The sequence below is a fragment of the Brassica napus genome, chromosome A3, assembly GCF_020379485.1.
Source record: "Brassica napus cultivar Da-Ae chromosome A3, Da-Ae, whole genome shotgun sequence".
Lineage (NCBI taxonomy): Eukaryota > Viridiplantae > Streptophyta > Magnoliopsida > Brassicales > Brassicaceae > Brassica > Brassica napus.
This window is the reverse complement of record NC_063436.1, coordinates 4,214,982-4,242,266: the sequence shown is the minus strand read 5'-3', so window position 1 is coordinate 4,242,266 and position 27,285 is coordinate 4,214,982. Positions and strand designations below refer to the sequence as shown.

Sequence of the window (27,285 nt, the reverse complement as noted above, 5' to 3'; positions counted from 1 at the left end):
GAAAGTCTTGTTACTTTATTATTTTTTGTCTGAAAAATATCTTTGTAAAAAAAAAAGTAGTACTTTGCAAAGTAATACGTTGGTCAAAGAAGTAAAGAGTGTGTTGTTTTGCGTTGGTCAAAGATTTGGAAACTAGAGTGTTCACGCGGAAACAAACACTGTTTTCTTTCGTGCGCACACACCATTCTTGTGATATGTACTCATTTAAATCTGAATATATCGTGATGGTGATTACTCGCTATTGGTGTAGTTTGGTACAAACGCTTTTTATCATTCATTCGATGGAACGTGAGTCGACTTGTGCACTAACGAACAAAAAGAAAGGAGTTGTTGAGTGCAAGGCAACTTGAGATTTTAGATATCAAGTAAAGTCAATGATATTCGATTCTCTTGAGATGGAATCTGATACGACAAACCACATACTAACACTTGAATGTAGGAATAATCAGCAACTCCACTCCACTCCACTTGGTCCTATTAAACAACTAAGGGGGTAATGGTGGATGACCAAATAAAATGGGTAGAGAAATTGTCCAACCAATACCAATAAAATTGACTATTAAATAAAAATTTCAAACTTTTGTGAATGGTCGCTGCAAACTACAACAAACAACAATAGGTTGCAGTTGCATATTGGAGTGAGGGCAAAATCGAACATTTCCGTGAGAACATGGCCTTACATACATGGTTTAAGTTGACAAATCAAAGTTGTTATCTTTAAAATAAAATAAAAAGAAAGCGTTGACCCAAAAGATAAAAGCAAAACGATGAGGTCAAACAGACAAAACGTTGTCGTTTGATATCTCAGTGTGATCAATCTGGTTCTTGGGATCAAGAGCCATCTCCCTTAACCGGAGAAGACTCCCAGCAGCCAGAATCGCCTTAGGGTTAATATCATGCAGTGCTCTGAGATACAAACTCTGACAAGCTTTACTCGCCGCCTCCTTCACTTCCCTATCTTCCACCTTCATCCCCATCAAGCAATGCCCCAAGATCCTCATCATCGGCTGCACAAGCTCCCACGGCAGAGGAATCCGTCCACCGTCTTTCTCAGATCTCGCGACTGCCACACTCTCTTCTTCCTCAGGGACCACCCCAGCTCGCGTCTCTCCGTTTTGCCCAGCCCATTTCTCGCAGGCCTCGCAGAAATCGAGCTTGGACTCGCGAGGCATCCTCGAGATCTCGCTGTAGTAAAGCTCCAGCGCGACGCCAACGATCCTCGCCCTGCGCGTGGATCTCACCGTACCTGTTAAGAGGAATTCGAAGAAAATGATTCTGTTATTTCTGTTAAGAACCGGTTTACTCGGTTAAATACTGGTTTACACTTAAACCAATTATAGAATTTATATCTACTCTTCTAATAGTACCGTGTGGATCAAGCGTCGAGGAGACGACGGCGATGTTGAGACACGTGGAGTTGTTCTTCGCGGGGCCTTTGGACTCGTGGTAGATGCTGGGGTGGGAGAGATCGGGGATGTTGACGGTTACGGCCTGTCCGGCGCGTGAGGTTGTCTCGTGCGCGTAGAGAGCGAGTAGGACGGCTTCGAATCCGGCTTGGGGTTGGCGGAGAGGGACGCGGGAGAGGTAGAGGCCGGCGATCAGGGGAACGAAACGGAGGACGAGGAGGTGGAGGGAAGGTTCCGTGGATTGGAAGGTGTCGTAGAGCCAGCGGCAGAGGTTGTTGTCGCCTGCGCCTGAGTCGGGACGTTGGAGAAGAGATGAGATGGCGGCGGAGACGGCGGCGTCATCGAGGAGGAGGGAGATTGTGGAAGGGATGGTTGTGGTTGTGACGATGGAGGATAAGGATTGTATAGCTGTTTGACATTTCGCATTGGTATCCGATTCGTTAGCCGCGGTGGTTTGTGAGTCTCCGGCGATCGTCGGAGCTGGTGGAGAGTCATGGCTGGAGGCAGATTCAGACATTTTGGTCGTGGGGTTTGATCGCGAGAGGACGAGGCCAAAATATAGAATGTAACGCAGCAAAAATAGGGAGAGAATTACACTCAGGGACACAATATGACTTTATATATCGCTGAGAGACACATAGTGAAGTTGAGACACATTCTGTGGACAGCTGTATATTTTATGACATAATTAACCCTGCTTTTATCTAAAGAGAAGTATGTTGTAACTAGATATATGTGATAAAGTGAATTGTTTTTGGACCACATAATTAGAAAAGTTATTTTTTTTTTCATTTTTTTTGTTTCTTCTACGGGACTGAACCAGTTTCTCTTTCTTCCACCTCCATTATCACGATCCCCCTTTAAATCACCACCTCCATCATCATATTCATATCTACCATCGCCACCTCCTCCACTATCTCATCCACCTCTGTTAACACCTTCGTTTTAATTACCACCTCCATTTGAATCACTATTTCGATATCTCGTCTATCTCTCTTACCACTTTCGTCCACCACCAAGAGCTCCATTTGCAACTCTTCTGGTCACATCAACAACATCAACACAACCACTGACCATGAGATCTCCGTCCACAACTCTTCCGACCACATCAACAACATCCACACACACAACCATCAGATCTTCGTCCACAACTCTTCCGACCACATCAACAACATCCACACACACATTGACCAAGCGAGCTACCATCACCTCCATTAATCACCACCTCCAGTATCTCTTCTCCCTCTATTACCATTTTCGTATCCACCACTGAGAGCCTCATCCGCAACTCTTCCGACCACATCAAACAATATCCACGCACACATTGACCAAGAGAGCCCCTGATCCAATCCACAACTCTTCCGACCACATCAAACAATATCCACACACACATTGACCAAGAGAGCCACTGTCACCTTCATAACTACCATGTCTCCACCGCCTCCACCACCTCCACCACCGCCTCCTTCGTAACCACCACCGCCTCCACTATGGTATCCACTGCCATCTCACCACGGTGTCCACCACCGCTTCCATGGGACTAATCGCCTCCGTTCATAGCTACCACCACCTTATTCATAGCCACCTTCGCTTCCATAGACGGTAGAGAAGACCGATAGATGTATGCTTGAGAATATAGATGGAGAAGATGTTGGCATGGAAAAAGGGGGTTAGGGAGAATTTTGGATCGAGAAGATTACGGTTCGTTTCCAGAATTTGATACGATGATAACGCGAAACCTAAATTCAGATTTGGGTCCAATTTCAGGTTTTGCCTTCTGGATCTAGAAGAAATCGGGAGAGAAATAAATTAGGGTTCATCTCACCGGTGATAGATTTGTGAAGTAAGGGGAAGAAATAAGGTCATCTGTTTTGTAAATGGTTAAAATTTTAAGATTTTGTAAAAAGATAAAAATAAGATATCGGTTTTGGTTAGTTGGGTTGGTAACGAGTTTGGTTAGTTGGATGAGATTTCTAGTTAACTCAAGATGTCACTTCGTTGAGGGTTATTTTAGTAAACTTAGCATAAGAAAGTGTGCTAAATATATAATGTGTTTCTTAGTGATATTGTAAACTCAACTTGTGTCTCTGAGAGTAAATATTTCAAAAATAGGATCAAATATTTTTTGCATTTGTAACGTAATACAGTTGACCAATGTGTTATATGTATCGTGCGAGATCTGCATCGTTCGATATTTTTATTGTACCACCGTAACCGGTTATGGTACAATAACCGTCGTTTAGGCTTCGAGCTATCAGACTTGGGTCTTACGATTGAATGGAAACCGAGAAGATTAGGTTATAGCTCTCTTTTCCACCTCATACGTTTTGGAAACCGTTGACTTTTAACACGTGTCACCCACGTGACATTTGATCTAAGCTTTAACCAGCTAACCATTATTCAATCTCTTCCTTGATTGAACCGAGACCATAACCGGCTGATTAGGAATACACTTTTTCAACAGATACCCTGAAAAACCAAGATTCATAATGGATTCGAGCCTCCAAATCCATGCCATAAGGACGTTGAACAAAAGTCGATAAAAAGATGATATGAAGAGGATGTTGTAGAACTCTCTTTGGTGTTTTAAATTGTGTGATACAATGCAACTTTTTCTATTAATTTGGCCTATCTTATATGATACAAGAATGTTCTGGAATTTATGGGATTTGAAAATATTATTAATAGCATGAAACATATGAGAAACACGTACACAAGGACACATATGAAACTACTACTACACAAGTGAAAGGTTGATTCATATCTCACTAATATAGAGTTAGGATTCATAATTCAAACTAGTAGCACGTCGACAAAACCTTGTAAACATTGGAAAAAAGTACAGAAAAGCAAACTATATACCCCCTCTATGGTTATTAACCTGAGAAAAGACATATCAAGGATCTAGGTGGTGCGTTGTCTAACATGTCGGCTGCTGGTATCACCACCGCCGTCTGATAGTTGAGCCCAAACGCTCTGAGACTTGGCTCCTCCTGCGCTGTTGCTGGCTTCCTCATAACCAGCCACTGCCTTCAGAAGCTCGGACTGGAGGGACAGACATTCATCCTTCAGCTGCTGGTAAGCGTCTGTCTCCAGAACAGCTGCAATATTGAAGCCAAATTCAAACACAACAGAAGATCGATTATACACTTTGTGGACATATAAAACAGCAGACCAAACCAAAAATACGTAAACTGAAATGTAATGTGTTTATAATTTGGAATCCCGATATGGAAAGTCGAAATCTAGTACTACCGAAGCAAACTAAACCGAATAATACAGATGATTTTATTTGGTTTCCATTTCCATAAGACCAAACCGTAAACAAGATTGTCCACCGGTAATTGCAACTTTAGAAGCATACTGCTCCTTGAAAAAAATGAAGAAGAAAGCATACCTGCTAGATTCTCGGCAGTGAATTTTAGGCAAACGTCCTTTAGTTCTGTAGCTTTATATCTGTCAGCCAATGCTAAGATCTTGGCTACGGACTTTACTGATACACCTTTGCAGATGTGAGATTCACACAACAACCTGAGCCTATTCAGGTTATACTTGTCAGCAGCTGCTAAGAGCTTCACAATCAATGTCTCGTACATTTCAGGCAGCTTTAAGAGGTCATATGTATGAGCTGCCACAGGCTCCACATCTTCCGGAAGAGAATCTTTATACATGAATTGTAGCAAAGCCTGGAAGGAATAGAGCCTAAATAAAGGTATGTTTTGAACAAACAAAAAAAACAAGTAAAGAAAACCACAATGATGTACCTTAAAAACCTTTGGTTCTAGATTGTTGATCGTAACCTCTCTATTGTTTTCTTCAGGCTCAGTGAAAAATTTAGACTTGAAAAATGGAGATCGAGCAGCCAGTACTAGTTTATGAGCTTGAAACTTTTCGCCAGCAATGTCAAAAGTGACATCAGAACCTTCCATGCTATCCAGCAAAACTCCAAAATGTGATCCAAGTTCTGAATCTGGGACGCGAATAGAGTGTAAACGTGGGCAGTGTACCTCGGAAACCACAACTCCAACCGTGCAGTTGATTATCAGGCAATCGTCTTTGAGAAAGTCAGATGTCTCCAGCTGGGTACGTCTATAGAAACGCTTGTATCCCCTAATCAAACCACCAAAAAAAAGAAAAGAGAATCAGAGGAGCACGAGTTGGCTGATCGTAAGCAAAAGACAAATGTATATATCAAATACATATCTCTTTTAAAAAGGATCAAAACAGATTTGAAGAACAGCTGATACTTCTTCCAGTGAAAACTAACCTAAGACTATGTCTGAATAAACTCAGACAATTTAGTCAGCATAAACGCTTTAGGATTAACAGATCTTCCCATTCAATTTCATTTCCATCATGAACATAAAACCACCCAAATCTTTGTCTTTGCCACAACATCGTTCTCACAAACAAGAATTTGAAATGGTGGAAAGAATCACATCATTATGACTAGCTAAATTCTTCCGTTTTCATGCTTTACACCATCAACATAGAACATCATGCATCACTGAAAGAGTTCAAATTCGGATTCCTACTTAGCATTTCACAAGTTCTAAGCACACCCAGCAGCTATGGAAACTCCAAGCAAGCTCATAATTCCACAGAAGGGCAATTAAAACTCATCACATGATATAATGCATTCTAATTCATGTGATCAATTTCACTTCTTCGTTTGGCTAGCATAGAATTCAATCACAAAAGTGCAGCTAGACAAGCTAATTTAGAAACTTTAACCATAGATTCTAATCAAATATAAACTTAAGAATCATGATCAGTGAGTGATAATCATTACCACATGCTTCCTTTGTATTTGAGAGTATAAGGCCCACTATCAAGCGACCTCTCGAAATGGCTATGAACCTTATGATTCCCCTTCCCACTCTGGTCAACAAGAGCGAGCTCGAAAAGCGCCCTAACTTCAGTCCCTTCGCTAGCCAACGCGACGAAGACGGATACATAAGCCGAGTTATCCTCCGGATTCTTACCGTCCGGGTAGAAGAAGATCCCCCACTGGTAACCTCCGACGGAGAAGTTATCGCTCGCGATGTGCTTCCCAACGCCCATCCCTTTCGCTAATCTGTACCCTTGTATCACGAATTGATGCGACCCGTTCACCGTCTGCGTCACGGACTTGGAGCTCGTGGGGGATGAGACCCGATCCGGATTCGATCTGGGGATCTGTGATCCGGACATGGCTTTTTGGGATTTGTATGCTGTGAACCTATGGTGATTGGAGAAGAGGATGATTTTCTAGGGTTCTCGATTTTCAATTTTGGATTGTTGTTTGAGAGTCAGAGACCGTTTAAAGAGAGAATCGCGAGAGGGAAGTGAAACAGAACGGTCTCCGATTGTATTTACTTGCCTATTTTACCACCATAGGAGGGAGAGAGAGCTACTACGAGGGGTGTTTGGTTGTGGGTTTAAACCAATATTTTCTAAAACCCGATCGGTTATCAGAACTTTTTGGGTCATGGATTAGTATATGGCTTAACCGAATTGAATCGACTCAGTTGAATTTAATAATAAAATAACTAAGGGTCTGATTGGTGACCCTTCAGAAAACAAGAAGAACGAATAAAAAATGAATGTTCGAGAATGAAATAGTGGAAATGAAAAGGAATAGTTGTTCCTTATCAATTTTATCAAGGAATAATTTTGTTCTTTAATTCTCTACAAAAAAAAGAATGAAAAGGAATGAGAGAAAATTATTATTCCTTGTAAATGGTGAATTTTTTCAGGAACGTTAAGTAATGCATTATTCCTCGCCGTTCTCTGGTCACCATTCATACCCTAAATTTATATGGTTCGTTATTTATCTTAATTTCTTTTTATGATTATCTAAAAAGTTGAATATATGAAAAATACCATTCATTCAAAAAGTTGCAGAGTTTTTGTTTCAACTATATTTATTTATTTATTCACATAATGTAAAATTACATAAAATTAGACAATAACAAAAATACATTGAAATACATAATTAAAATTACAAATAATTATAAAATAAAATTCAAATACAAATAAAGTGAATAACAAACTAAAAAATTACAATCTTAACTTTTAAAATTAAATAGCATATAAAAATGATTTTGGCTTGGGTTTTATCTGGTTTATTTGATTGTTTGTAATTTTTTGAATTACTACAGTTCTTATCGGTTTAATTATTGGAATATATTATCTACCATACCTACCCGAATATGTTACAGTTTACGGTTTAGGTGCTACCGCCGGTCTGGTCCATGTTTAAAAATACCGGTTCAAACCTAATCTTCCAAATGAAAGTCAGATCTAATCCGATTGCCAAACAAGCCGTCAAACTTTGCTCTCCGCCTCTCTGACCTTTCATATTGGAATTTCAAGTGACCTGTCGTCTCTCTAATCAAACAGCGAAGATATGGATGCTAGTGAAGGTTGTTGTGGCAGCAACGAAAAGACGGAGATGATACCGACGGAGGAAGCTCTTAGGATCGTACTCAGCGTCTCCGAGCGGCTGCCTCCCGTAGTCGTATCGCTGCAGGAAGCGCTTGGAAAAGTATTGGCGGAGGATATTCGCGCTCCTGATCCTCTGCCTCCGTATCCAGCTTCCGTCAAGGTGAATATCATTCAATCTATAACGAATCCATAAGGAGATTAAAGAATATTATATCGACTTGATTTGAAATGAACATTTTTAGTTTTTTTTAGTGCGAGTGAGGTTGAATAGATTTGATTTCAGTAGAGGTTCTATTTTATTCTGATAGATGTTTGATTTGGGGACATTTATAAAATATAGAGATGAGAAATGCTAATCTGGTGATGAGTTTTAGAGAGAGAGTACTTGAATAACTGGAGATGGTTGTTTTATATATGTTGATTAGGATGGGTACGCGGTTGTTGCGTCAGATGGTCCTGGAGAGTACCCGGTGATTACAGAATCAAGAGCTGGGAATGATGGCCTGGGTGTGACTGTTACTCCTGGAACTGTGGCTTATGTTACAACTGGTGGTTAGTATAATTGCATTCAGAGTTACTCATGATTTATATCATTTGCTCATATGATAACTTTGTACCTGACTTTTATGTTTTATCCATTTTCACTCAATAACTACAGTTTTCCATTTGGTAGTATCTGCGTGGGGAAGTGTCTGGGAAGTAGTTTTTTCTTTGATTTTAACCCTTTCTGTCTTTGATACGTTGCTCTTCAGGACCTATACCTGATGGTGCCGATGCAGTTGTCCAAGTTGAGGACACTGAAGTAATTGGAGACGTCTCAACTGAGCCAAGAAGAGTCAAAATACTGATTCAAACCAAGAAAGGCACTGACATCCGTAGAGTGGTATGTTTCATTTTTTCCCCCTTATATAACCAATCTTGTAGTTGATATCTTTGGCCTCCTTGACTGTTTGCTAAATAGTTGTATTATCGTACTGTTCTCTTTAGTCCATTTCCATTTATTGTTCTAAATAAACTTTAGGATGCATGCAACACGATAACGTTTCAGGTTTGGATATCAGGATATGTACTTGAATTAACATACTTTATTATCAACCATCAAACTTAAAACGTTAATGAAATGGCGGTTTTCCAGCTGTTTGGAATCATTTTATGTTGATTATTGTTTGAGAGTTCCACAAGATTCATTCAACTTATATGTTAGGGTTGTGACATTGAGAAAGATGCAACTGTTCTAAAAACTGGAGAAAGGATTGGTGCCTCAGAAATTGGCTTGTTAGCAACTGCAGGAGTAACCTTGGTGAAGGTATTGCTGCTGTATATCAGTTTTTATATTTACAAATTTACTAGAAGTTCTGTGACTGTCCAAAACAAAAAAAAAAAAAACTTCCATGTAGGTATACCCTATGCCAACAGTTGCTGTTCTCTCTACTGGGGATGAACTTGTCGAGCCGACAGCTGGGACTTTAGGTCGTGGTCAGGTATTATGCAGAATGTAGATTTCTCTGAAATCTTGGACCCCAATATTACTTTAGTGGCTAATCAATTGGCTCTCTGCAGATTAGGGACTCGAATCGAGCAATGTTAGTAGCAGCAGTGATGCAGCAACAATGCAAAGTTGTTGACCTCGGAATCGTCAGAGATGATAGAAAAGAGCTTGAGAGAGTTTTGGATGAAGCCATATCCTCTGGAGTCGATATTATTTTATCTTCTGGTGGTGTTTCAATGGGAGACAGGGACTTTGTCAAGCCATTGCTCAAAGAGAAAGGGAAAGTACATTTCAGCAAGGTAATAAGCAGTATTAGTTTCCTCAATCATCTCTGGGGAGTTTATTTCTTTCTGTACTTAAAAGCAGAATAAATGGCTTCTATGTTTTCTGACAGTCTTTTATCCACCTCTTCTGATTGATTTCTCAACTAGCTCAACAAGTTGACCATGTTTAGTCTGATATACAGATCGAACTGAGAAGATTTCATATATAATTTTTGCTTCAGGTATTAATGAAACCTGGGAAACCTTTGACGTTTGCTGAGATCAGTGCAAAACCAACTAAAAGTGTGATGGGGAAAACAGTCCTTGCATTTGGGTTACCAGGGAATCCTGTAAGCTGTTTAGTTTGTTTCAATCTCTTTGTTGTGCCTGCAATCCGCCAGCTTGCAGGATGGACAAGCCCTCATCCACTGAGGTTACCGAAGTTAATTTTTTTTGTTGTTAATGAATTCCTTTAATTTGATCATCAGTGAAAGGGTAGATTACCGTCTAATCTTTGTGCAGAGTGCAAGCTCGACTGCAGCAGCCCATAAAGTCAGATTCCATTCGTCCGGAGTTTCATCGAGCCATCATCAAATGGAAAGAGAACGATGGATCAGGGACTTCCGGGTGAGTTTTTTTCATAACTAAGTCTGCTTTTGAGTCAAAAACCTAGGTGGACTGTCATGGATTTTCTTGAAAGTTGCATTACGTATTACTATCTTAAATAGATTAATAATATATACCTGGATGTCAGATTTGTTGCTGAGAGCACAGGACATCAGATGAGCAGTCGGCTTTTAAGTATGAGGTCGGCTAATGCTCTGTTGGAGTTGCCTGCTACGGGGAAAGTGCTTTCTGCTGGAACTTCTGTATCAGCTGTAATCGTTTCCGATATCAGTGGCTTCTCTATAGATAAAAAAAACTCATTATCAGAACCAAAATCTATTACGAAAGAAATGAAGAACAATGAAGTACCGGGGCCTGATTATAAAGTGGCTATTCTTACTGTCAGTGATACGGTTTCAGCTGGGGCTGGACCTGATCGAAGGTATGCTTACTGTTAACCTCCTCCTCTAGAATAAAATACAGTGAGAAGTTATTCTAAGACTTATCTAAAAATTTCGATAAAGAAAGAGCATCTAGATACATCTCTCCAGTTCGTTATTCTGGTGAGGTCACTAATTCGATGCCACAGTAACACGCTAAGTAATATTGCTCCTTGTCATAGTGAGACAAGGAAGCACCACAGTGCTTTGCTACATCTTGTAGGTAAAATCTCATCCTGATGCCATTCCGCATAAACAACTTAATCCCTTTCTTGATAGTTTTTTTCTCCCTGGTTTCTCTACTTCAGAGTAAGTGTGATGATACTTTTCTTCGTGCAGTGGGCCCAGGGCTGTATCAGTGATTGATTCCTCGTCTGAGAAACTGGGAGGAGCGAAGGTAGTTGCAACAGCTGTTGTCCCCGATGAAGTTGAAAGGATCAAAGACATTCTTCAGAAATGGAGCGATGTTGACGAAATAGATCTCATTCTTACACTTGGTATGTAAACATCTAGTTACGTATCGTGGATTTGGTAATCATATTTTGATGGAGTTGCTTCTTGCATTTAGGTGGTACTGGCTTCACTCCAAGAGATATAACACCTGAAGCAACGAAACAAGTGATCGAGAGAGAAACACCCGGTCTTCTCTTTGTTATGATGCAAGAGAGCTTAAAGGTAAGTACTTGTTCCTTCTTGTCTTTTACTCGAAAAACAGGACCAACCAGGAACTTAATTTTATCAAGGATATTAAAACATTAACTCAACCCCAAACTGATCTCTACGGAAACGATGCATACAGATTTGATTTTGGTTACTAATTTTTTTAAATTGGTTTGAATGGTTGTTGCTCTTCTCCATCCTGGAAAAGAGTGGCGGTGAGTAGTAGTTACCTGATCCCGTTTTGCTATTTTCTCTGTGAGCAGATAACGCCATTTGCGATGCTCTCACGCTCTGCAGCAGGAATCAGAGGCTCGACATTGGTATTATCACCTCTAAGTTCAAATTGGTATTATCATCTCTAAAAGTTGTCACCACTCACGCTTCTAGTTGTTTCTGGTCTCTCAGATAATCAATATGCCCGGGAATCCAAATGCAGTGGCCGAGTGTATGGAGGCACTGTTACCAGCGTTGAAACACGCTCTAAAGCAGATCAAAGGAGACAAGAGAGAGAAACATCCGAAGCACATACCTCATGCAGAAGCCAGCCCCGCACCTGCTGCTGATACATGGGACAAAAGCTATAAGGCGGCCTACGAGGGAGCAGAAGAGACGAAAGATGCTGGCTGTTCTTGTACTCACTGAAACTTCCCAGCTTCACCCCTCAGTGAAATCAAAGCCCCAAGCGACTGTAGAACTTTTTGAGACGTTTTACTGAGTTACATAAATAAAACCCAACTATATGGTGATGCTAAAGACTCTGTTGTAAACTTTGTAATAATGTCTACTTTCTGTAAAACTGTCTCACGCTTAAATGAGAAAAAAAAAATGTTGGAAATATCAATTATTAATGCTTTACACTAAGAAATCTGGAAAAATAAGTACTTTTTTAGTTATGAAGATTATTAGAAAAATATATATATGAAAATTTTATTATAATGCAAGTAAAACTGTCAAAATGTGGATTTTATAAACCAGTAAAGTGATGGAAATAAATGTAAAATGTGAATTTTTATAAGTAGGAGTTATTGGTTGTTGTATTTTAATGGATTTGAAAATTCGAACTAAATCTAGTGTTATTGGTTCTGTGATTTTCAAATCTGTATTAAAATCATGTGTTATTGGTTTAATGATTCATAAATTCAATATCAAATCAAGTGTTATTCAATCGTACGGATTTACTAATATATTTGATTTTATAATGGATTTGAATGGATTTGTTTGAATTTTTTAGTAAAAAATACAAAGACTCAAATCTGACAGAAAACCTCCGGATTTGTATATTTTACTTGAATTTATAAATACTATATGAATTTCTAAATTAATCAAAATATATAAACCAATAACATAATCATAATAATTTTTTTACAATTTATAATAAATCAGTTTTGTTAAAAATATAATAATCGATTTGAGAATTATTTTTGTATGATAATTATTGCATTAAAAATCACTTAAAAAACCTGGGAAATGAAATGCAGATAGTGGTGTGTGTGAGAGTCTCCTTCTTCCCCGGGCACTGTGAACAGAAATAATAGGAGAGAGCAGTTTTAAACACATATAAGGAATGGGTCAGCTCGCTCTTCAGAGAGTCTCGCCGTTGCCTTCGCTTCCAAGACGCCTTCCTTCTCTTCCGCCACCGTCTTCCTATTCTCCGTCTCTCCTTTTTGCAACCGCTTCTCGCCGTCCCCGCCGTCACGGATTCTACCTCGTCAGGTTTCATTTTTCATTTTCTTCTCTTGTTAGGTTGTTTACAGCTCTATTTATTTTCCTTATGGTTTCATAATTTAATTAAAAATAATTATGAATTCACAAACTCAATGAAAAGAGAGTTACGTTAAGGTTGATGAATGTGTTCTCTTATGGTTTTTTTTTAGTGATTAGCTTCTGTTCTTTGGTCTCTTTGCTCATTGTTAAAGAGTGTTTGGGTTTTGCTCTGTTTACTGTTAGTATCAGTTTGTTACCTGTCATCCATTTGTATTATTTATTTGTATGTAATTCTCTAATCAAGTTGTTATTTTTTTGTCACGAGATAGAGCAATGTCATCCCACATCGTCGGGTATCCCCGTATCGGACCCAAAAGAGAGCTCAAGTTTGCATTGGAGTCCTTCTGGGACGGGAAAACCGCTGCTAATGATTTGCAAACTGTTGCTGCTAACCTGAGAAACTCCATATGGAAACACATGGCTGATGCAGGGATCAAGTATATCCCCAGCAACACTTTTTCATACTATGACCAGATGTTGGATACAACAGCGATGCTTGGTGCTGTTCCGTCTAGATATGGTTGGAAAAATGGTGAGATTGGGTTTGATGTTTACTTCTCCATGGCTAGGGGAAACGATTCTGTTCCTGCTATGGAGATGACCAAGTGGTTTGATACAAACTAGTAAGTAAATGAATCCCCTTTCTTACCTGTTTGTAGAGAAGGTTTTTTTTTGTTCAGATGTGATGCTAATAAAGTTCTGAACAGCCATTACATTGTTCCTGAGTTGGGTCCTGATGTTGAATTCTCCTATGCATCTCACAAGGCTGTGGATGAATTTAAGGAGGCCAAAGCAGTAAGTTGACTTGAACCTTTCTCACTTCATAGCTTTTTGTTAAGCTGTACTGTAGTTTGATAAGGGTATAGAACATTCATGGTATTGCCTTTTCTCAATGTTCAAGAAACCGTTAGGTGGTAACTAGGCGCTTTGAGATTGTTGATTAGGCGGGTGACTAGACCGATTTTTTTAACATTTGGTTTAGGTCTGATTTACGATTTTAGAACACTGCTTTTTCTTCTATATTTCTCTTCAGCTTTCCTATTTTATCTTCCAAGGTTCTTATTCATATATGTGTTTTTGGCTGTTCATGATACAGCTTGGCATTGACACAGTCCCCGTGCTCATTGGTCCCATGACCTACTTGCTACTCTCAAAACCAGCAAAGGGTGTTGATAAATCTTTCTGCCTTCTTTCTCTGATTGACAAGATTCTTCCCATCTACAAGTAAGAATATTATTAAGGTTCTTAGAAATTCGCTAGACGAAACAAATACATAGATACACTTTCATTTGGACAATGCTCGAGACGTTAATTGGTTTCTGTGGCATTTATTTTGTCAGAGAAGTTTTTGATGATCTAAAATCTGCTGGCGCACGATGGATTCAGTTCGACGAGCCTATACTTGTAATGGATCTTGACACCAACCAATTACAAGCATTTTCGGATGCCTACTCTCACATGGAGTCATCTTTGGCGGGGTTGAATGTTCTTATCGCCACATACTTCGCAGACGTTCCTGCTGAAGCGTACAAGACACTAACCTCGTTGAAGTGTGTAACCGGGTTTGGATTTGACTTCGTCCGTGGACTGGAGACTCTTGATTTGATCAAAGGGGATTTTCCTCGTGGAAAGCTACTATTCGCTGGAGTTGTTGATGGAAGGAACATTTGGGCCAATGATCTTTCTGCTTCACTCAAGACACTACAGTCTCTTGAAGAGATTGTTGGCAAAGGTAATCAGTAAATAACATTTTTGTTTTTTTTCCTGCTTTAGCTTCAGATCAATATAAATCTTTCTCTTTCTCTTTGCAGACAAAGTTGTAGTCTCTACTTCGTGCTCTCTGCTCCATACGGCTGTGGACTTGGTGAATGAAGTTAAACTTGATAAAGAACTCAAATCATGGCTTGCATTTGCTGCACAGAAGGTTGTTGAAGTTAATGCACTTGCTAAATCATTCTCTGGAGTTAAGGATGAGGTAAGGCGCACATTTGTATATTTCGAACCTTCAAGGATTGTTAACCTTCAGCTTTGTATTGTCTTGGCCCTCCTTTGTAGGCATTGTTTTCTTCTAATTCCATGGGACAAGCTTCTAGAAGATCATCTCCAAGGGTGACAAATGCCGCTGTACAGCAGGATGTAAGGGGTTTTCTAACAAATAGCTCTTCTAAGTTTTTTATAGCATGAGCTTGTATCTTTAATTACTTTCTTACTCAGGTTGCTGCAGTGAAGAAATCTGATCACCGCCGTTCTACAGAAGTAAGTGCTAGGCTACGATCCCAGCAGAAGAAGCTGAACCTCCCTGCTCTTCCAACAACTACAATTGGATCTTTTCCTCAGACCGCAGATCTCAGACGAATACGCAGAGAGTTCAAGGCCAAAAAGTAGGCCTATCTAATCCGATGATTTATCTGAAAAATTGTAACTTTGTCATTAAACTTAATATTCATGCAATTGCAGGATATCAGATATTGACTATGTTCAGGCTATCAAAGTAGAATTTGAAAAGGTTATCAAGCTTCAGGAAGAGCTTGGGATTGATGTATTGGTGCATGGGGAGGCAGAGGTGGAAAATATACTGAAACCTAGGCTTACTATTCGAACTATTACCCTCTTTACCTTCCTGATATGTCATAGTCTTGCAGAGAAACGATATGGTGGAGTTTTTTGGTGAGCAGCTGTCTGGCTTTGCGTTCACATCAAACGGGTGGGTCCAATCGTACGGTTCCCGCTGTGTCAAGCCACCTATCATCTACGGTGATGTCACACGACCAAAGGCAATGACTGTCTTCTGGTCGTCAATGGCGCAGAAGATGACCCAACATCCTATGAAGGGGATGCTCACTGGCCCTGTTACAATTCTCAATTGGTCCTTTGTTAGAAATGACCAGCCCAGGTGTGTGACAACTAAAGCCTATTAAATTCTCTTTCACTCTATATGGTGTTCGTTCTCACTTGTTAATGATGTTAAATAGGCATGAGACGTGTTTTCAAATTGCACTTGCTATCAAAGATGAGGTGGAGGACCTTGAGAAGGCTGGTATCACTGTGATTCAGATTGATGAAGCTGCATTAAGAGAGGGGTTGCCGCTGAGGAGGTCCGAGCAAGAGTTTTACCTTGACTGGGCCGTACACGCGTTCAGAATCACAAACTGTGATGTGCAAGACACTACTCAGGTCAATCTTTATCTCACCTTATTTCTCACTTCCACTTGAAATCATATTTTTTTACCAGTATGTTGAGCCTCATGTGGTTTCTGAAGTTCAGTTTTCGGTTTAGTTCGATTCGACGACTAAAAAAATTGGTTTTCTGTTCGGTAATCGGTTAATTCGGTTTTCTTAAAAAACTTTTTACCAAACAATACCAATTTTAACAAAAATTCCAAATCGAACTGACCAAAATCCGAACTAAAATAACGAATTTTATGCAATTTAAACCAAAAATTTAACCGAAAACCAAAAACTTTGGTAACAAAATTTGTAATCGAACCGAATTTTTTTTCGGTTCACTTCGGCCAGATTTTGATCGACCCGAACTAACCAATCCTAACTAACAGAAGAAACCGAACCCACAGGCCTAGAACTAATCACTGAACTACGGAACATAACTAAATTTATTCATGCTCTCTTGTACTTCATGCAGATACACACTCACATGTGCTACTCAAATTTCAACGACATCATCCACTCAATCATAAACATGGATGCTGATGTGATCACTATCGAGAACTCACGTTCAGATGAGAAGCTCTTATCAGTCTTCCACGAAGGAGTGAAATACGGTGCAGGAATCGGTCCAGGGGTTTATGACATCCACTCTCCTCGTATCCCATCTGCTGAAGAAATAGCTGAGCGTATCAACAAGATGCTTGCAGTTCTGGACAGCAAAGTCCTTTGGGTGAACCCTGACTGTGGCTTAAAGACGCGGAAGTACTCTGAAGTTAAATCCGCACTTAGCAACATGGTTGCTGCTGCCAAGCTAGTCCGCTCTGAGCTGATAAAGTCTTAAAGCCTTCCCACAAGTAAGTTTGCTAATACTGCCACTTTTTTTTCACTTAATTCTTTTATTTACTTGGTTAGACCATCTCCAATGGTACTCTATAATTTTCTCTATATTTCACTCTAAAATAGAGTAACTCTATTATAGAGTTGGATTTGCTCCAATGGTTCACTCTATAATAGAGTTACTCTATAATAGAGTGAAATATAGAGTAATCTTATTTTTTTACTCCAAATATAGAGTAAAAAAATAAGAATACTCTATATTTCACTCTATTATAGAGTAACTCTATTATAGAGTGAACCATTGGAGCAAATTTAACTCTATAATAGAGTTACTCTATTTTAGTGTAAATTATAGAGGAAAAAATAGAGTGCCCTTGGAGATGCTCTTAGGCTATCAAGTCTTACTTCCACAAAGATTAATAAAATTAGTAATTTTTCTATTTTAACCCTATTTAATACACTGTTTTATTTGATTTTATTAATTAATGAATTAAAAATAAGGGTAAAAACTGGAAATTTTATTTAATATTTTTATTGAAAATGTAAAATCACACTTATAATGGTACAAATTTCAAAAACTAAAACGTTACTTAATATAAAACAGAGGGAGTATCGATTTTAATCATAGTTTGTAGAATTTTCCACTTTTTAGCAATTCTTGTAGGGTTATACTTTGTAGTTCTTATTAAGTTTCACTAAGGCTAATTAGAAATCTGTAAAATGGAGTTTTCATTTTCTTATCACAAATTTGTGTACATGCATATATATATAGGGCAATTATCAAATATTTATTTGTTTTCTGTGCATAAGCTCTTATACATCATGAGAAGCAAATGTAACTCATTCCTCGGAGTTCCAGACCAGAGATGAACGTACTGCATTTCTAGCATACAGTAGGATTAGCAGAACCAATATAATCGAAGCAGTCAAATTGCAAAGTAGCTGCCGTTTGCTCTTAGCTTCCTTTACCACATTTCCAGTTGCCTCTCTGTACTTCTCAAACCATTTGGCTCCAACTTTGTCCTTCTCCTCATGATCCTTGGAACTCAAAGTTCCTTTAGGCTCACCAGTTAATCCCTCTTTGCCACTCTTTACTTCCCCTGCTTTTTGCTCTGCATCATGTTTCAGCTGATCGTTTGGCTTAGAACCATGGCTTTGTTTTGCCTCATGTTGATCATGGGGTTTTGCGACCACCAGTGGTTTGACCGGTGCTGGTGGCTTAGTTTGAGGGGTTTCTGTCTTGATTCTGGGATGTCTGATGTATAGTTTGTAATCTTTGAACATAGCTGAAACCGAGTCAATGTCAACTGTCAAAGGAACGGGAATCTCCTGGTGGAAACGAATCCATTTGTTTCCGCCTGTTGGACGTTCTCCTGTTAGTCTTAGCTTCCTTGTTGAGGTTACCGCCACCTTAACTTGTTCTTTCTTAAACCCTAACCACAGAAGATAATGCTTATGAGATTTGCTTTGCTTGCTGATATCAAACTATTAATCCCTGTTCTCTCTTTCTAATGTAGAGAAGTGAATAAAAGAGGAAGAAGAAAAGGAACCTGGAAGATCAGCGACAAGGATCTCGGCGTCTGGTTCAGAGGTCCACCTAGTGGCAGGCTCAAATTCTTGGTAAACTCTTTCTGTTCCAAAGTTAGCCATTCCTCTTCTTTTACTTTGGTTTATAAGTAATGTGTTTGTGTTGTGAGAGAGCAGAGAAAGATATCAAATGATTTTATAGGTGAAGAAGATTATTAGACAGCAAAGAGTTTTGTTTGATTTGGTTTTAGTTTGAAGAAACGAAGGCTAAATTCTTTGGGTTTTCCAACTTGCTCTTTTCTCTTCTTTGAGTTTTCTTTGTCTTGAAGATTTTAATTATTCTTTGGATTGAGTTTAATATTAAGTATCTCTTTTTATTATTTGCCTGTCGACTAAATTAGAGTTTCAACATATGGGATAATTATTTATTATATTCTATATTATTATTCTATGCATGAAAACAATAGTTTCTTATACACATGCAACGTTGGAGGATGATGAATCCAAACACCAAAATCACCAATTGCCTATTGAAGCCCAAAGAAAAGCCCAACCTTATGATCCATTAGAAGCTTTTACACTAGGGTTATAGACTCATATATATATGTCGTTAACAGTTCTGAAGTTGTAACCAAGGCTGCGTTTCTAGCAGCCAAACCTTCATCTTTATGAATATCAGTTTTATAAACATTTAACTCTTGCAGACAATCTCAGCTTCTTTCTTCTCTTTACTTTCTTGTTCAATAAAGCTTTAATAAACTATCTCTATTTCTGTTTAAATAAAGCTCTTTGAGCATTTTCTACATTTGTTCTCATTGCCATGCTCACCTCATCAGCCTTTGAAATAAAAATTTATTTTACATTAGAAATTTGATTTTAATATCTTTTAACAGATACGATTTTTTTTTAAATAAAAAAAAACATAAAAAGTTGAAGATGTTTTTATCGGTTATTTATACATGCAGCTTATTACAAAACCGGGTTACCACAAAATTACAAACATTATCATGAAATCAACATTGTCGCAAGCACTCAAAAGAAAAAAAAACAGAGTAAGTTACCATTCACATCAAAGACAAGCTATTAAGGTGTTCTTCCTCTTCTGGGTCCATAAGTGAACCAGGACCGAGCACGATATGGGGACCTCTCTTGTTCCAAGACAAAGAAAGTTACTAAATGGACCCAACTAAATAATTTCTCTGAAAATAAATAAATCGCATGAAAGGAAATAAATTTCTACTTAAAAAAGGATTATTCTCATCAATTATTTAAAATAAAATAAGTTACTCCAAACTAATATTTTTAGTATGTTCTGGCAAATTAGTTAAACAATATTTTTCAAAGATTTTTTTCTGACTATATATATATATATTGTCATATCAAAACAAATACAAGAACATAGACAAGATTCTCAACCTCTTAAGGTGCGTATCTCCCATTCAAGACAACAATATCTCAACCTCTTTATTGTCTCATTAAAAACATTGTAACATTCATCGTTGTCGTCGTCATCACATATTCACATCTCTTTTTTTCTTTTTTTTTTGTCTTCTTCTTCTCAAATGGTTACTCACTCTTGAATTATTTTATTGTTAATCAGCTGCAGGTGTCGAGAGTGAAGGAAGCAAAGATGTGCACTCTGAGTTACTTTCTACACACGTTAGGGCTTCTCATGCTCTGCTCTTCCGTGGCAGCTAACAAAGAGCCACTTGCAAACGCCAAGTACAAAAACCCGAAAGAGCCATTGGAAGTAAGAATCAAGAACCTGATGGGTCATATGACTCTTGAAGAGAAACTCGGGCAGATGGTTCAGGTGGAACGCGTCAATGCCACAACCAAAGTCATTAAAAAATACTTCATCGGTATGATTCTTGTCCCACCGCAGAAAATTGTTCAAAACCTATACGAATACTCAAATCTTTCAGTACTACGTGTGCAGGGAGTGCGTTTAGCGGTGGAGGGAGCGTGCCGGCGCCAAACGCCACCCCAGAAGCTTGGGTGAACATGGTGAATAAGATCCAAAAGGCAGCTCTTTCGACCCGCTTAGGTATTCCCATTATCTACGGGATCGATGCTCTTCATGGTCACAACAATGCGTACAATGCCACCATTTTCCCCCATAACGTAGGCCTCGGAGTCACCAGGCAAGCTCTCACAAAGAATCGATAACTAGAGAAATAATTAATTAATATATAAAAGAACATGGTTAATCCACTTATCGCCAATTGGTTTTAAGCTGGAAGTTCCCGAACTTAACACAATCCTTTTAACTAGTGACTTGATGGACATTGTTTTCTTACTGTTGTATTCATCTGTTAGGGACCCTGGCCTTGTGAAGAGGATTGGTGAAGCAACAGCTCTTGAAGTTAGAGCAACAGGAATCCAATATGTCTTTGCTCCATGTATTGCAGTAAGTACTAAAATCTTAACTGAACCGAAGCAGAAACATAGTTTGTTTGTTGTAGTTAATCACTTTGAACAGGTGTGTAGAGACCCTAGATGGGGGAGATGCTACGAGAGCTACAGTGAGGATCACAAAATAGTTCAAAAGATGACTGAGATCATACCTGGTTTGCAAGGTGACCTTCCCAGGGGTCAAAAGGGTGTTCCTTTCGTGGCTGGAAAGTAAGTACATTATCTCTAGAGAAGCAAAGATTCATGAAGTTGACACTGAACTAATAAACACTTACAGGACCAAAGTAGCAGCCTGTGCCAAACACTTTGTTGGAGATGGAGGTACATTGAGAGGGATGAACGCTAACGACACGGTTATTAACTCAAATGGATTGCTCAACATTCACATGCCGGCTTACTACGATGCGGTAAACAAGGGCGTTGCAACAGTTATGGTGTCATACTCGTCATTGAACGGGTTGAAAATGCATGCCAATAAGAAACTTATCACAGGTTTCCTCAAGAAGAAGTTGAAGTTCAAGGTAACCACTAATCATAGAATTAATGCCTGCTTGACGCCTTGACCAAGACATTTTGAGTAGATAAAATATGAAATGGTTTTTAAATATTTTTGCAGGGCATTGTCATCTCAGATTTTCTAGGTGTTGATTGGATCACTACACCTATTCATGCTAACTATTCACATTCTATTTATGCTGCTATCACTGCTGGAATCGATATGGTGAGTCTCATAAACTTCACTGCTGTTTTGAAATCATAAAACGCACTTGATAGTTGATATGATTAAATGTCTTCTGATGCAGATCATGGGTTCATCAAACTTGACCGAGTTAATCGACGACTTAACCAGTCAAGTGAAGAGAAAACACATCCCAATGAGCAGAATCAACGATGCCGTGGAGAGAATCTTGAGAGTCAAATTCACAATGGGGCTCTTTGAGGATCCCATGGCTGATCATAGCTTGGCCAACAAGCTCGGCTGTAAGGTCTGTAAAATCTCAAGATAACGACAAGACATGACTGACAGAGAATTCAACTCAAACTCTGGTCCGTGTAACAGGAACACAGGGAGCTAGCTAGGGAAGCAGTGAGGAAATCTCTGGTGCTGTTAAAGAATGGTGAAAATGCAGATGAGCCATTGCTTCCTCTCCCAAAGAAAGCCAAAAAGATCCTTGTCGCCGGAACACACGCTGATAACTTGGGATACCAATGTGGAGGCTGGACAATCACTTGGCAAGGCCTCAATAGCAATAACCTCACCATAGGTATACACAAACACACCTTTCAAATGAATCATCCTTTCTTCTTTTTTTTTTTTTTTTTTTTTTTTTTTGTAACAGAATCATCCTTTCTTCATTTGTTTAAATCATCATTTAGAAAATAAAAAATTTTGATATGTGGCATAAATATATCTTATATAATAAAGTAGAGTATACTCTCTCCTCCTTCCTCCACATCCTCAAGAAGAGTGGGGCTTTTTTCGCCACGTGTCGCCAAACCAAACCAACTGCGTCGTCTGAATTTATTTTTTCTATTCCGGTTATCTCATCCGCTATTTGGACTGGGCTATTTTTACAGCTTATGACTGGGCCTCTTGAAACATTATGATAAGCCCAAACCTTTGAAATATTATGACAAGCTCACTAATTTTAGGTTTATTCTTCTTTGCTAGCGACCTATGTAGACTGCCCGATGAAAACTTCAGAAACTAAATCGCCGTTCCGATCTCCTCCGTAGGGTCTCAAACTTCCATTAATCCATGATTGACTCTGAGTTTTTTGCATGATTAACCCACCACACCATTTCCACTGGGAAGCATTCATTCAATCGACCTCTTCGCATCCCACATCAACTCAAACCTTTTTTACAGCTTTTTAACCATCCTGTCCTTTGGTGTGATTGGTGTTTTCATCTCTACTACCATTATTTTGTTTGGTAAAAAATCCTTTTTACATTCTTCAAACTTGTATGCCTTGACTGACGACCATGATGATGCAAACTTTAAATCATCATCTGAACCAGGCACTTGGTGGCTGTCTCCCAAGTTGGGATTCAAGGGATTGACTGCTCGAGACTATCTTGGTGAGACCTTATATTGTCTTTTATCTGCAGCATTTATTTTATTTTTTTATCTTATTGTTTTAGATGGTTTTGAGAGTGAATGTTTTCTTTTCTTGATTCAGCCATCCGAAGCATATTCTCATCAAGTGATACTGTTTGCACTCTACAGGTTCTTGATTTTTGAAAAGAGTATCTCTGTCCTGAGATTCCTTCTTCTCAAGCTTGTATGTTTACAAGATTTTACAATATCCATGTTAACATTACATATTCTCCATCAAGATGAGACTCCATTGCTATACAGCTTAGTCCTTGGAGAAGGAGTAGTGAATGATGCAACCTCAGTTGTTCACTTCAACGTCGTTCAAAAGATTCACGTCGAAAGCATCTATGGTTTGACGGCTCTACGAGTATTTGAAAACTTTCTGTACCTCTTCTCCACAAGCACAATCCTCGGAATCGCTATTTAAAACCCAGGGCAGAAGACAAATGTAGCTTTTTAAATGTTTTATTATCACTGCTGATCCTCAGGTAAAGTCTGTTATATTCAAATTTAGGACTCTTTGAGAATATAATTCAGAATTGTGTTCTTCTCCTAAACTTGACAGATCATTGAGTTTCTCTGTAGTGACTGCGATTCAGAAAGATGAGGGTTGGTGTTACATTGGCTGCTTCGGGTGGTCAAAGAAACTCGTCCGAGAGGAATCTTTCTTCACATGTGTCGCCTGCAATAAACTAATGCTGTGGCTGAACTCAGGTAAGTAATTTTGAACTTTCAATTTCTGTGTATTGGAAGCAAAAACAAAATATTCTTTCCCTTACGACAGGTACAGGGTGATACTTTTTGTGTTAGACGACACTGGCACATCGGCTTTCCTTGGCTTTGATACGAAGGTGACTAAACTGACTGGCATTGAAGCTTCTGAGGCTGCACATATTGTGGTATGACCTATAATAAACCTCTAAATATCAGCGTCTATTATTATTTGTGCAAAGTGATTCATATATAATGGGTTTGACTGGTTTGCAGGGGATATGTTAATGCTCAGGTTGACACTGACCTGCCTCGATCACTGGCTGATATTGTTGGGAGTACCTATACCTTCCAGCTCAGATTAAAAGACTTCAATTTTACTGCAAACCACCAAACCTTTACCATTTCCCTCATATTTCCTGCACGAGAGCTTGCACCTATGCCAACCTTTGCTGTGAGTATTAGTAACTTCTCCTAATGTGAATTTACTGGTTATAAAAAGAAATGGTGACAGACTTTGTTATGTTGATAACAGGAAGGTGTACAAGTCCCTGAAGCTGACACACCAGGATCATATGCAAGACTTGCTAACACTTGCAAAGTTGCAGAGCAAGCAACTACATCTGATGTTTCACTTCCCGGGCGTTTAGCAGCAGCGAAAGAACAAGTTATTCTGGAAAGAATACCCCGAAGAAAGCACGTGTAGAATGAGTCCCCTGTGAGAACCTAACAATAAGCATCTATTTCCCTTTTTTTGAAAAAAAATACTCAGTGACGTGGTGGTTGTTATAAAATGTAGTATAATGCAGAGCTCATCTGCGTCTTCTTTGGAGGGAAATATGGAGAGCAGAACAGCTCCTACCACATACCAAGTCATCCATCTGCAAGTCTTGCACCCTCCTATAATCCTCGATGGCAAACTCAGAAGAATTTTCAGAGCAAGTATTCACAGATTGGTGATAAGTAACGCTCCACCGATGAGGTTTGAATCACACAAACTTCTTTCGTCTAAGTGTGTGTGAGTTTATGTCTAAGTGTCTATAGTACTCCTATGAAGACCCGATATCTAACCAACATGGGAAGGCTCCAAACCCACCAAGTTGTGACATACTCAACATGAACCATCTATGCAACAATTATTACTACTTTAAAAGACCGGAACAGTTTGTCCTTTACATTTCTCAAAGATGAGCAAAAAACATTTCCAGTCTTTACCTTTTTTAAGAATGATTATTTCTCCCTTTTTTTGGGTCAAAGATTATTTCTCCCTTATGTATTGAGTTCTCCTATAAAGTTTCAGTTTAAGCTTCCACCATAATAGACATTAACTTCTCCGTCATCCATACATACAAAAACACTAAAACAATTTACAGAAAAAATAATAATTATTGCATCGCTTGCATTAGTAAGAATCTTTAGAGATAGGCTCGAGGGGAGTCGGAAATGCCTTTACTTGACGTACAAGTGTGGGGTCTCCTAACCGAATAGCATAAACCAGAGGTTTTCCATCAAACATGCACTCATAAAATTCATATTTCAGGTTTCTAAATTCTATATCAACAATATCAAATGCACCAGAAATTAATATTTTTTAAATTCGTATATCTACAAGCAATGCTCATGTGTCCCTAATCCCCAACTAAGGACTATATTATAACTCTCCTACCATCCCAGTTCATTACGTAACTAGATATATAAAAATACAGTCTATATAATTCATCCAACGTCTACAGAAAAAAAAATAGAAATGATTAAACAAATATAAGTTAAATTAGCAGAAGCTTCATTATATGATCAATTGGTTTAAAAACTAAGCACCCTAAGAAAACTTTGAAATAAATAGTACAAATATCGCTGCTTAATTAAAACATAAGAATCCTGAACAAAAGGTAAATAATAGTTATATTATTAATAAAATGTAACGTCAATTAAAAACATATAATATAATGCTCTCTTACAAATCCACACTAAATAAAAATTATTAGAGATAATTCTGATAAAAATTAACAATCTAACGTAAACAAACATTCATCCAAAAAAACAAACCTTTTGAATAAATGATCCTCTAAACAAAATGTTACAAGAAGTCAAGAAAATCGATAACTTAAATTCACCATCTATAAGACATAGCTATAACACCTTATACTGATTTTAAATTTGAACTCACACAAAATAACCAAATAATTATTAACAACCACTTCTTTCTTTTGAGTTCTCACACTAAACAAGACCTTCAGGAGCGAATCCACGGTGCACACTCCAAGTCTACATCTATAGGCTCAATACACAACAATCTATCATTGATTTCAATAATCTATCATTGGTACTTAACTGTATAAGTATGTTCTCTGAATAAAACATCAACTTTACTTCATATTAAATTCCAACTAAATTAGCTTTGTCACAACTATCGGCTATTTATTCTACTTTTATTGAATCGATTAGTCAAAACCATGTATGCTATTCTACTTTAAACTAAGCAACTTCAAAACAAAGTAATGCACTACATTCGCTAACCACTATCAAATTGAACGAAAAAAATATCATTCTCTTCCAAAATATTTTCATATTTTTGAACATATTTTCTTTACTAAGTTTATGAATTGTAAATTCATGTAAGAATAAAATATAGGAACCCGGCGCGTAGCGCCGGAATACCACTAGTATATATATATATATATATATCTTATGTTCTTTTGTCTCTAATTATACTCTAAAATCTGAAATAGCTTTCTAAAATTAAATATCTCTGTGTCATTTATTTATGCTGTTTTCCGCATTAGCTTCTTGCATCCCTTATAACAGAAGCTATGACCTTTCTAGTGCTTCTCAGACATGCTAAGATCATTACAGAACGTTACTAATCTAATATTGACTTTTGCAGGTACAACGATCCTCACCGCAGTGAAGAACACGGTGGATCCAACGACGCAAGTCGTCTACAACGAGAATCCAGACACCAGCTTCGTAAACTCAAGCCACTTGGATTACGCGATCGTGGTCATCGGGGAGACACCGTACGCTGAGGGATACGGAGACAGCACGAACTTAACCATAGCCGAACCGGGTCCGAGAATAATGGAGAACGTGTGCGGGCTGGTGAAATGCGTGGTGGTGGTTATCTCCGGACGTCCGGTGATGATGCAGCCATACGTGAGTGAGATCGACGCTCTGGTTGCGGCGTGGCTTCCAGGAACGGAAGGGCAGGGAGTGGCTGATGTTTTGTTCGGAGATTATGGATTCACCGGGAAGCTAGCTAGGACGTGGTTCAGGACAGTGGATCAGTTGCCTATGAACGTTGGTGACCCGCATTATGACCCGTTGTACCCGTTTGGATTCGGGTTGACCACAAAGGCGAATAAACAGCTTTGAGATTTCGTTTAGTGTTTGATTGGCGCCAATGTTGAAAGTTAGTTAAGAAAAAATTCTATAAAATGATATTTTAAATAATTTTGATAGCTTTAATCAAGAC

At 38.6% G+C, this 27,285-nt stretch overlaps 6 protein-coding genes and 1 long non-coding RNA gene across 8 annotated transcripts; 4 read left to right on the top strand and 3 right to left on the bottom strand.

Annotated features, from left to right (window-relative positions):
- Nucleotides 1-541: 541 nt before the first annotated feature.
- On the bottom strand, nt 542-2,003 carry LOC106443223 (hyccin). The gene is made up of 2 exons (XM_013884800.3): nt 1,368-2,003; nt 542-1,246 (listed from the first exon to the last, which is right to left on the bottom strand). Exons 1-2 carry the CDS (start codon nt 1,921-1,923, stop codon nt 774-776), a joined length of 1,029 nt encoding a protein of 342 aa, XP_013740254.2. The 5' UTR covers nt 1,924-2,003; the 3' UTR covers nt 542-773.
- A 2,054-nt stretch (nt 2,004-4,057) lies between these two features.
- Nucleotides 4,058-6,766, bottom strand: LOC106435059 (BTB/POZ and MATH domain-containing protein 5-like). The gene is made up of 4 exons (XM_013875911.3): nt 6,199-6,766; nt 5,171-5,516; nt 4,804-5,092; nt 4,058-4,507 (listed from the first exon to the last, which is right to left on the bottom strand). The coding sequence occupies exons 1-4, from the start codon at nt 6,597-6,599 to the stop codon at nt 4,311-4,313; spliced, it is 1,233 nt and encodes a 410-aa protein (XP_013731365.2). The 5' UTR covers nt 6,600-6,766; the 3' UTR covers nt 4,058-4,310.
- Nucleotides 6,767-7,719: 953 nt separating this feature from the next.
- On the top strand, nt 7,720-12,134 carry LOC106435039 (molybdopterin biosynthesis protein CNX1). Its single transcript, XM_022712341.2, has 13 exons — nt 7,720-7,995; nt 8,261-8,387; nt 8,588-8,718; nt 9,040-9,141; nt 9,233-9,316; nt 9,396-9,623; nt 9,830-10,020; nt 10,110-10,214; nt 10,342-10,635; nt 10,973-11,130; nt 11,202-11,308; nt 11,557-11,613; nt 11,699-12,134. Exons 1-13 carry the CDS (start codon nt 7,798-7,800, stop codon nt 11,933-11,935), a joined length of 2,019 nt encoding a protein of 672 aa, XP_022568062.2. The 5' UTR covers nt 7,720-7,797; the 3' UTR covers nt 11,936-12,134.
- A 615-nt stretch (nt 12,135-12,749) lies between these two features.
- LOC106435023 (5-methyltetrahydropteroyltriglutamate--homocysteine methyltransferase 3, chloroplastic) lies at nt 12,750-19,276 on the top strand. Its single transcript, XM_048771859.1, has 13 exons — nt 12,750-13,006; nt 13,327-13,680; nt 13,765-13,852; nt 14,154-14,281; nt 14,398-14,789; nt 14,869-15,032; nt 15,113-15,193; nt 15,272-15,438; nt 15,515-15,620; nt 15,700-15,950; nt 16,030-16,231; nt 16,698-17,076; nt 18,577-19,276. Exons 1-12 carry the CDS (start codon nt 12,858-12,860, stop codon nt 17,061-17,063), a joined length of 2,448 nt encoding a protein of 815 aa, XP_048627816.1. The 5' UTR covers nt 12,750-12,857; the 3' UTR covers nt 17,064-17,076; nt 18,577-19,276.
- On the bottom strand, nt 17,772-18,743 carry LOC106386983 (inactive protein RESTRICTED TEV MOVEMENT 2). The gene is made up of 2 exons (XM_013826813.3): nt 18,610-18,743; nt 17,772-18,492 (listed from the first exon to the last, which is right to left on the bottom strand). The coding sequence occupies exons 1-2, from the start codon at nt 18,707-18,709 to the stop codon at nt 17,900-17,902; spliced, it is 693 nt and encodes a 230-aa protein (XP_013682267.2). The 5' UTR covers nt 18,710-18,743; the 3' UTR covers nt 17,772-17,899.
- A 703-nt stretch (nt 19,277-19,979) lies between the features above and the next one.
- LOC106434981 (beta-glucosidase BoGH3B) lies at nt 19,980-27,282 on the top strand. Its single transcript, XM_013875843.3, has 10 exons — nt 19,980-20,010; nt 20,187-20,448; nt 20,526-20,730; nt 20,906-20,996; nt 21,069-21,211; nt 21,279-21,522; nt 21,618-21,722; nt 21,805-21,987; nt 22,062-22,266; nt 26,698-27,282. Exons 2-10 carry the CDS (start codon nt 20,217-20,219, stop codon nt 27,183-27,185), a joined length of 1,896 nt encoding a protein of 631 aa, XP_013731297.2. The 5' UTR covers nt 19,980-20,010; nt 20,187-20,216; the 3' UTR covers nt 27,186-27,282.
- Nucleotides 22,379-26,476, top strand: LOC106419819. Of its 2 annotated transcripts, XR_007331275.1 has the most exons (6): nt 22,379-23,590; nt 23,668-23,816; nt 23,887-24,001; nt 24,090-24,267; nt 24,349-24,531; nt 24,613-26,476. It is a non-coding gene; the product is annotated as an uncharacterized LOC106419819 (long non-coding RNA). The 2 variants fall into 2 exon arrangements; XR_007331274.1 differs by having other exon boundaries at nt 22,383-23,816.
- Nucleotides 27,283-27,285: the final 3 nt, after the last annotated feature.

Bases quoted from the DNA above. Each gene is read 5' to 3' on its own strand.
- LOC106443223 (XM_013884800.3), bottom strand. From the start codon at position 1,923: ATGTCTGAATCTGCCTCCAGCCATGACTCTCCACCAGCTCCGACGATC. The intron at 1,247-1,367 runs GTACTATTAGAA...TCCTCTTAACAG, and splicing joins CTCGACGCTTGATCCACACG to GTACGGTGAGATCCACGCGC.
- LOC106435059 (XM_013875911.3), bottom strand. From the start codon at position 6,599: ATGTCCGGATCACAGATCCCCAGATCGAATCCGGATCGGGTCTCATCC. The intron at 5,517-6,198 runs GTAATGATTATC...TGGTTTGATTAG, and splicing joins AAATACAAAGGAAGCATGTG to GGGATACAAGCGTTTCTATA. The intron at 5,093-5,170 runs GTACATCATTGT...TATTCCTTCCAG, and splicing joins TAGAACCAAAGGTTTTTAAG to GCTTTGCTACAATTCATGTA.
- LOC106435039 (XM_022712341.2), top strand. From the start codon at position 7,798: ATGGATGCTAGTGAAGGTTGTTGTGGCAGCAACGAAAAGACGGAGATG. The intron at 10,215-10,341 runs GTGAGTTTTTTT...CCTGGATGTCAG, and splicing joins GATGGATCAGGGACTTCCGG to ATTTGTTGCTGAGAGCACAG. The intron at 11,131-11,201 runs GTATGTAAACAT...TCTTGCATTTAG, and splicing joins AGATCTCATTCTTACACTTG to GTGGTACTGGCTTCACTCCA.
- LOC106435023 (XM_048771859.1), top strand. From the start codon at position 12,858: ATGGGTCAGCTCGCTCTTCAGAGAGTCTCGCCGTTGCCTTCGCTTCCA. The intron at 14,790-14,868 runs GTAATCAGTAAA...TTCTCTTTGCAG, and splicing joins TGAAGAGATTGTTGGCAAAG to ACAAAGTTGTAGTCTCTACT. The intron at 15,033-15,112 runs GTAAGGCGCACA...CCTCCTTTGTAG, and splicing joins TCTCTGGAGTTAAGGATGAG to GCATTGTTTTCTTCTAATTC.
- LOC106386983 (XM_013826813.3), bottom strand. From the start codon at position 18,709: ATGGCTAACTTTGGAACAGAAAGAGTTTACCAAGAATTTGAGCCTGCC. The intron at 18,493-18,609 runs GTTCCTTTTCTT...TTCTGTGGTTAG, and splicing joins CCTTGTCGCTGATCTTCCAG to GGTTTAAGAAAGAACAAGTT.
- LOC106434981 (XM_013875843.3), top strand. From the start codon at position 20,217: ATGTGCACTCTGAGTTACTTTCTACACACGTTAGGGCTTCTCATGCTC. The intron at 21,523-21,617 runs GTAACCACTAAT...ATATTTTTGCAG, and splicing joins AGAAGAAGTTGAAGTTCAAG to GGCATTGTCATCTCAGATTT. The intron at 21,988-22,061 runs GTCTGTAAAATC...TCCGTGTAACAG, and splicing joins CCAACAAGCTCGGCTGTAAG to GAACACAGGGAGCTAGCTAG.